Source organism: Condylura cristata, unplaced genomic scaffold, assembly GCF_000260355.1.
Source record: "Condylura cristata isolate star-nosed mole 26May11 unplaced genomic scaffold, ConCri1.0 scaffold00004, whole genome shotgun sequence".
Taxonomy (NCBI): domain Eukaryota; kingdom Metazoa; phylum Chordata; class Mammalia; order Eulipotyphla; family Talpidae; genus Condylura; species Condylura cristata.
Genome location: NW_004567105.1, coordinates 40297642 through 40306561, shown reverse-complemented (window position 1 = coordinate 40306561; position 8920 = coordinate 40297642). Strand labels below are relative to the sequence as shown.

Genomic DNA, 8920 nt, shown 5'->3' with positions numbered 1-8920 from the left:
GCTGAGGGGAGCAGCGGGCGGGTCAGGAGAGGTCTGCCAGGCCATGTGGGTCTCCTCTTGGGCAGGCGGGGATCGAACTCATGCGGAAGTGGCTTAAGTTTCTTAGTGCTGTGCTTTAATCCGCTGCACCACCAGGGAGGGCCCATTCATTGTTCATTTTTTTAACACTGTTTGCTTTCTTTTCTCAGGTGTAGTCCCCACAGAAAATCTACAACCAGTTCACCTGTGCACCATCACCACAGTCCCCTGTGCTCTCCCCTCCCTCATTCAGGGCCCTCTCCCTCCCTCTTCCCTGCAAAGTGTCTCTAATTTATAGTTGCTGTTATTTATATTTTGTTTTGTTGTGTTTTTATTGCTATTCCCCCCCCCCCTTATTCCTTACTTGGTTGCCCTCTATTCTTCTTATCAATGAAATCATCTGATACTTTTTCTTTCTGAATTAATTCACTGAGAATAATTTCTTCTAGCTCCATCCATGTTGCTGCGAATGGCACTAGTTAATCTTTGTGATTACTGCATAGTATTCCTATATATATGTATATGTATATATGTATATGTATGTATGTGTATATGTGTGTGTGTATGTGTGTGTGTGTATATATATATATATATACACAGGACTTTTGGGCATTGGGTTGTTTCCAAGTTTTTACCTATTACAAATAGCACTGCAATAAACATAGGAGTACAGGTATTCTTTTGAATCAATGTTTTTGTGTCTTTTGTTACCCCAGAACTTCTAACTTAACCTCATTTTTAAAAAAAGTTTTATTTATTTATACATACAGAACTGGGGTACAGGCCAGAGGTGCAGGGGAAGTGAGGGAATTCACCAGAGACAGAGTGGGGAGCAGAACCCAGGCTGACTGACAAAGTATATTGCTGAGGGGAGTAGTGGGTGGGTCAGGAGAGGTCTTCACACCATGCGTGTCACCGCTGGGGCTGGGGATCGAACTCATTCTGAAGTGGCTTTAGCTTCTTAGTGCTATGCTTTAACCCGCTGCACCACCGGGGAGGGTTCTAACTTAACTTCATTTAACTGACCTGGAGTTCTGTAGCAAAAGCTTTCCTAAGTGGCTAGATCTCTAACATGTTCAAGTGAGCAATCTCCAGGGGCTGGTTTAGATCTAGGCAGGGCCACAGGGACAGAGTCAGAGGAGAAGACTGGATGCTGTGGGGCTCATTTGTCCTAGGACAACCAATGGAACCCCACATTCCTGTACACCATACCTCAAGGGGCACCTTGATTTGGTTTCATCTACACTAAAGGCCAAATTCACTAGACACAACATGTCATTAGTAAGTAAGGCATGTCTGGGTCTCAAATAGATGATTCGTATCATATATATACCAACCGTTCTTTGGTATTTTATAATTTACATAAAATCTCAGTTATAATTTAAGATATGTGCATTAACTAGAAAATAGCCAATTAACCTAAAGTAAAAAGAAATAAACATATTTTAGATGTATAAGAATTTTATGTTCTACATGCATAATTTTAGTTTTAAAAAGCCAGGAAAATCATTAATACCATATGTAAAGAAACCAAACAGGCCTGATGCTTATAATGACTTACCTTTATAGTTGTCCACGGGCTCACCAGCTGGCAGTGCAAAGTAATATTGGGTATCTCTGCCGTAGTACAAGGTGTGTTTGGAGGTATTTCCTGTCCCATAACTAAACTCATAAAGAAAGTCCTATGATTCATTCCAAAGAGGAAAAATAGGCATAAATGATTAAACTTTATTACTCCCCAGTAAATACACAAACACCTGCATCCCTCCCTCCCTTCTGCAGACATTATTGAGAGCCAGGGATGGAAAGAGAATTACTCAGTGACCTTGAATGTTCCATGACCTTCCCCTCCAGGACCCCTTGACCATGGAATCCAGAGGACTCTTCACAGGGTATGGGGATGGGGTCATCTGTCACTCAGGGTTTGTGCCCTCCCTGGCCTGGGGCCTCCTGGAGGCCACAGGGGCACAATTTTAGTTTCTGGGGGTGAAGGGGACACAGAAGATTATCCCAGTGTTAGGACTGGGCACTAGCTGGGGGTGTGAGTGGGTGCTGGGAGGAGGAATCTGCATAGGCCCTGACAGCAATCCCTCGCCAAGCCCTGGGTAAGCATGAGGTCTTCTTTAAACCTATCCTTTAACTTAAGTCTCACAAGACCCATGACAGAATCACTATAATTGTCTCCCCCTCTGCAAACCAAGAGAGAACAGTTTATAGGAGCCGGCAGGACTCTTTCCCCGTGGCAAGGACCCAGCACCAACCGAGGGCCTGCTCTGAGAGCTCAGGAGCTTCACGCTATGTGTCCCATGAGCCAGCTCCGTTCCCTCCACCCTGTGCTTGTGGACACAACACTTTGGACCTGTGACCAAGGCCCATGCTCCCCTGCTCCCAGAATCTGCCTCCTGCTAATGGGTATACCTCCCATTATATACCTCCCTACTGGAGGGAGATTGTTCAGGCCTCAGTAACTTCCCAACATGAAGTTTCAGGCCCAAATCTGCCCCAGTGGGAAGGATGCTTTCCAGCCTGCTGCATTTCACCCTGAGATTGGCCACAATTTCTGAGAGCTGTTGCTGCTCCAGGACTGCTCTGGGATAAGGCCTGCCATACCGGTCTCCCAGACATGCAGAAGATGCTGAAAATGGTATGTGCTTCTAGGCCATGAGGGGGCTGCAGCTGGCAGGACACATCCCTGGGCGCTTGGTTGACGGTCAAGTATAGCTGAGCTTTCCCGAGTAAGTTGTGCTTTGAAGCTAAAGAGAAGATAAAACAGAGATTAAAGCCATAGTGGAAAATGTTGCTGGTGTAGGATTATAGTCTTATAATACAAACATGGGTTTGTTCCCAAGGCATGTTCCTAAGACTGAACTCTATCATCTAAAAACTTGTTAGCAACTGATTCTTGAATGCACCCCAGACCTGGAGAATCAAAGTTAATGCTGATCTGTGGCACACAGTGTCCAGAGGAGTCTGCTGTCCTCTGGACTGAGGACACTACTGCACAGTACCCATGAGTATAACAGGTGGTTCCTGGGTGCCCACCATGTGGGCAGCACAAGCTGAGGCCCCAGGAGGCCAGAGTGCAAGGGACAGACCAGCTCCCTTCTTGGAAACCAGCCAACCATCATGGGACAGAAATCAAAGCCTGGAGCATATGATCCCAAGGAACACAGCACATCAAACCTCCTTCACTTAAAGCCTGTTCCACAAACACACCTAAGTATACTTTAGTTGAATTTATAGTGCTGGTATAGTGTCGTATTTTGCTTTTCTCAACTATATTGATAACATAAAATATTTTCCATGTTGCCAGACAGAGCTCCAAACCACCACTGCAGATAACTTTATGATTCTACTGAGCAGATACCCTAGTTCACATAACAACTTTTCTCCAATGATTAAGCATTTTAATTTCTACTGCTGTTATTACATCACCCTATAATGACTATTCTTACACAGCGTGCACACACACACACACAATTACTTTGATGTCTTTTTCTGGAGATAAATTATAGGAGCAAGATTCATATAGTTAAGTTGTTTAACATGCCGATGCTGCTGACAGTGATGGTGATGGTCATGACGGTGGGCACCGTTTGCTGGCTTCCACTACACACCAGTCACCAGACTCGACACAATTCACACTCTGTCTAGCCCAGTGGTCACATCAACCATGAAGACGGATTCCATTTCAGAGTCAGGTAAGGAGAAGGAGGTGATTTCCTTAGCCTGCTTACAAGAGATAGTCCCACAGGAGACACATGGAGCAGTCCACACTGGATTGGGAAAACAACTTGGGGGACAGAATGAGCACCCCCTGACCTATCCTGAAATAACCACAGGCAGACTTGAGACAAGAGGGTGGCCTGCCATCAACAGGAGAGAGCATCACCTCGGGGTGGGGTTTAGGAGAACTGCACCATCCTGGTCTCTGGGGCACAGATGGGCTCGCTCTCAGCGTCTCCTCACTGCTACCAAACAACCGTTCTGAGAGATGGTCTTCAGTGTGGACAATTTAGTAGCTGAACAAACTTTTCAGAAACAAAAGAGAGATCTTGCCAAAGGGTAAAATGTATCTGAAATCATGCACCTGCTGTCTCTTTTGTGCTCAAACCAGGATCTAGGATTTAGTTTCTAAAAGCATTGTGGAAAGGACAGGAAGACATTTACAAAGTTGTCAGCAAAAACAATGAGAAACAAAATGGACTTTGGCCTTCCTGAGCCCACCACCAAGCTTTCAGAGGAAGTGAACCTGAGCTTCTCACTTGGGAGAAATGTGAGTCACGCAGAATGCAAGGTGGAAAAACACAATGGGTTTAATTAACTCAAATGGTGGGTATTGAGCTAAAGCCACCTGTAGACAGGAATGGCTGAATGCTTAGAACTGAAAATCTAGAAATGGGGCAAAGTATTTAAAAGGAGGATGCCAGATTGCGTGTGGACAGACCAGAGACGTGTGGAGCAGAGCAATGGGTAAATAAACACATGATGAGTTTAAAACATTGAAGTATAAAAAATTCTTTTTGGAGTTTTAAAGATATGTAGAAAATTTTCAGAGCAGGATGCAACTTGTCCAGTGTGTGTTATAAATAAAATATACCTGTAATCAAAGAAACTGTTCCAGTCTTACTGCGATCTAAACCTCCCCTTGACCCCGTAAGGCAAAGCACATCTACAACAACACACAGGTGTCCCCTTTGCCTGTGATGGACTCAGGAAGCAACAGAGAGGGGTGAAGTGACAGCGGAGGTGGGGGGAGGGGAGAGTGAGGCCGCTCGGAAACAAGGGCCCAGGAGAGTCAGAAATAACTGAAATTTCCAGGAGAAAGAAATATGAATATAATCAAACCTCTAGCACTCCTGCAGCAGATATAGCTGATGACATACCCACAGAAGCTTGTAGGACGTACGTCTCTCCAGGGCTCAGCGAGTGTGGCTGTATTGTCACAGCGTGCTCCGTTACACCTGTGGAAAAGGAGAAGCCACATCGCTCTGGACCAGGGGGTCTGTCAGCCTCCTCCAGTACTAGGCTCCTCTCACTCCAGAGTGAAGGCAGACACCAGTTAGGTGACTTGTTTGTACCTGAAAATGTCAACAGTCGGCCATGGCCAGCCTTCTAGGAGCTAAAAACTCACCTCCTGGCCCCTGCGTGACAGCGAGCCTGGTTCAACAAGGTTATGCTTCCGGGCAGTGAGATAGTGCCAGTAAGAGCTTAATTTACATATTTACAATTAGGTTAGAGTTTACTTTGTGTTTAATTTAGCTATACAGTTAGGGCAAGGTATTTCAAAACAAATTTTAAATCTTTGTCAAACATGGGTTGTGAACAGTCTCTTAAACCTGGCTGTGACTTGGCCATCAGTGACCAAGTCACTTCTTAGCAGGTGGCGTTTGACCCTGAATGACACACTTCAAAAACAGAAATCTCCAATGGAAGACTGATGACCCAAACAGTACATTTTAAATGGCACAATTTTAAACTATGTTCTCTAAAATGTTGTAGGGAAAGAACATAGAGGAAATCCTAACAGTGTGGAACTCAGGGCGTGTGTGCAGACACGACATTGCATGTGTTATGGGTCCAAGAAACCAACAGCACCAGCGGGATTATTACCACCCCAGGGTTCTTCACAGATGTGTCATGCACTGAAATCCCGGAACAGCCCTTCCGGTCTGCATGCCAGGCACAGCAAGATGTGTGCGCACACGTGTCTGGACACTTCTGGTCATTGTCGGGGAGGCTGCTTATATTAGTTAGCTGGTTCTTCCCTGTGGTCTGAGAACAGAGGCTACTGGCAGGCCACGAAGGCTATTCGACTTTAATGAAAGAGCCTTGCCTAGAGTCACATTGGGACAGGTGCAAGTGGAAAGGTATGATTGTTTCATATAATTTCTAACAAAAGGAAAAGTTACAGAAGACATTGAGGGGTTTGATATCAGAACCCTGTTTAAACAGCTGCAGTTCCAAGATGCAAAAGGCAAACTTACCAGAGGTGGAATAGCCACGGAAAACAGCTCGATCCAGCAGGGACTTGGGCCAGTCGACCAGCAGCGTAGGCCTGGCACTAACAGTGGGGAGGTAGGGGCCCACAAGGTTATCCCCGTCACCATGCCCCCCATCAGCACTCATGCTTGGCTCTGATCCTGCAAGGTGGGTCCCTAAGAAGACAAACCAAGCCAGTGGATGGTAGCGTAAAAGCCATAGTGATCTTAAGGCATGGATGGTTCCAAGTCAGTACCAGTAGCGATTTCTACTATTACTAAATACTGCACATCTAAAATAGATCTCAGTAGCTTAATGTATTCAAGAGATGAATTTCAACATCATTTCAACAAGTCAACTACCTTTATTTATTCACCAAATATTTATTCTGATCTACTAAGATCAGGTTGTAGTCTAGAGACGAATAATCATAGTAGAGGAATTCTATGGTAAACAAGGCAACAAAACAAAACAAAACACCAACACTTACTTAAATATTTTAAAGCCAGGGAATGATAAGTGTCCTCTAGACATACTGGAGGGACAGAGGAGAGGGGAGAGAGGGAGTGAGAAGATGGGGGCAGAGAGAGACTGACTGGATCAGAAAGGTCCTCTTAGGTAAAGGTCAGAACAGAAATTTGAAGAAAATAATTTGGGAATGACTGGAGCCTTCAACGGTTACCCTATGTGTGGCACAATATTATGATAAAACATATCAATGTAGGGCCCTCCCTGGTGACGCAGCATGTTAAAGCACAGCATTGCAAGCTAACTGCAGCTGCTTCCATGTGAGTTACATCCCAGGGTGCAGCTGACCTCTTCTGTCTTGCCCGCTGCTCCCCTCAGTAGTATACCTCATCGATCTGCCTGTTCTGCTCCCCACTCTGTCTCTGGTGAATCCTCTCATCGCTCCTGCACCTCTGGCCTGTACCCCAGTCCTTTGATAAATGAATGAATCTTTGAAAAAATATCAATGTTAGGGAAATGAATGGATTCTTAACTATATCAGGAATAATAACTTCATTAATGCAATGTTTGCCTCATTCAATATTACTTATTAAACATGTACTGAGAGTGTAAGATGACTTCCTACGTGTGGTGGAAAGTCATCTTAGAGATTGGTTGGGATGAAAATCTAGTTTCAGGTTCTAAAAGTAATCTGGCTGTATGTGGTAAATGACTACAGGCAGCAAGACAGTGGCAGAGGGAACATGAAAATTTCTGCATAGTCTAGGCAAGAAGCTGGGCTCTGCCTAGAGATAGCAGGACACTTATTAGGGAAGGCTAATTTGAGATTAACTTCAAATAAGAGTTAATGAATAAGTTTATTATGATAAAACATCAATGTTAGGGAGTTGAATGGATTCAACTATATCAGGAATAATAATTTCATGAATGCACTGTCTGCCTCATTCAATATTTCATATTAATCATGTACTGAGAATGTAAAAGTGAGCCCTAAAATAGGTGTCTGCAATAAACATGAAGAAACCATAAAGCTGGAGGCTCCTGAAAAGAACTTTGAGAGAAAACACTGCAGTTGATAGCATGAACATGCACCTATTCATTAAATAATTCACTCACTGATTAACCATCTGTTCATTTGCTAAATAATTCATTCCCCGATCTGTTTATCCACTAAATGAACAGTTCACTGATCATCCATGCATTAATTAGCTAACATGTCACTGAGTGCCAGTATGCCAGGCGCTATGAGAGTTGAGGGACACCAGTAAAGACTTGCCATGGAGATGTTCTCTGAAGAGCTCATTTGTATGACATGCCACTAGCTTTAAACAGGAAGAATAAATACCCTGCACTAGGAATTGTTACCAAGAGGAGGGGGACTTCCCAAACAGGGAAATTGAAGCCAACAGGGAGGAAGAAGCTTACCGTGGGGACAATGTGAGAAGGACGCTGAGGGAGGCATTGTCACTACCTGTGGACCAAGGTGTGGAAGGGGATAGTGTCTACTCAGACTGAGTCTACACTCAGGGTTTTGAAACATAGGCTACTGAAAGTGCAGAAGCAGCTAAGCTGGAAATAAAAGTTGGGTCCAACTGTGCCCTGCAAGAGAGTTTAAACTCTTTCCTTTGACTCTGTGAGATTTCAGTGGCCTGATGGGAGAGACACTGCCACAGGGCTCAGGAAGGAGGCAGCAATCACAGACATAGTCACCTGGGTGTCTTCCTGTGGAGGGCATGGCTTCCTGGATATCACTGTAATAGGCTTCAAAATCTATGTGAAAGGACAAAATCATAATATTTCATTGAAAACCACAGGCACACCGACAATATCAATTCCCCTGAAAGATCCCAAACATGGCCCTTGGTCTATTCTAGAGTCCACACATAGTTTCATGGGTTATGAAGTTCCATCTATGGCAGGTTTTCGCTGCTGTATCCTGTCAGTTGGGGATCCAGCTGTCATTCCCTCCCCAAAGGAGCTGAGTTCCAGTAGGAACGTGGCCTTCCATAGGCAGCCCATCGAGAAGCGGAGTCGAGGCTCAAGGCCTCCTTAAGTGAGCTTTTATATTGTTTCAGAGAATACTAGCTAGAGTGTTAGAAGGGGACAAATGGCCACAAGGACTTCCTATTCCATTGCCACTTTTCTGTCCCTGAAGTCTTTTTCTCCAAAGTTTGAACAAATCAGAGACCCTTCCTGCCAGCTGACGGAGACTAGAAACCTAGAATGAAGGGTCTGTTGCAGGGCAAACGGGGCTGAACATGAGAGGCTCATGGAGCAGGGGAGTGCAGGTTCAAGACAGAACTTTTCTCACTGACAATTAACTTTTCTCTCATGTGTTAGGCACAACAGTAATTTTTGCACAACCTAAAAACCAGTGATAACAAAAACATTTATCCATAAGGGAGGATAGAAGGATGGGAAAGCTGGTGTGTATAACACGTTTATTCTAGCC

The 8920-nt window shown here is 44.6% G+C and overlaps 1 protein-coding gene across 1 annotated transcript in view; it reads right to left on the bottom strand.

Moving 5' to 3' along the window:
• The window catches only part of PKD1L1 (polycystic kidney disease 1 like 1), a 117874-nt gene that overhangs the window by 76885 nt on the left and 32069 nt on the right, over nucleotides 1–8920 (bottom strand). Inside the window, exons 15-19 of the mRNA XM_012735155.1 lie at nucleotides 8179–8238; nucleotides 6006–6176; nucleotides 4905–4982; nucleotides 2629–2771; nucleotides 1580–1700 (exon numbers count right to left, since the gene is read on the bottom strand). Of these exons, the coding sequence (XP_012590609.1) occupies nucleotides 1580–1700; nucleotides 2629–2771; nucleotides 4905–4982; nucleotides 6006–6176; nucleotides 8179–8238 (573 nt within the window). The remainder of the gene's footprint in view (nucleotides 1–1579; nucleotides 1701–2628; nucleotides 2772–4904; nucleotides 4983–6005; nucleotides 6177–8178; nucleotides 8239–8920) is intronic.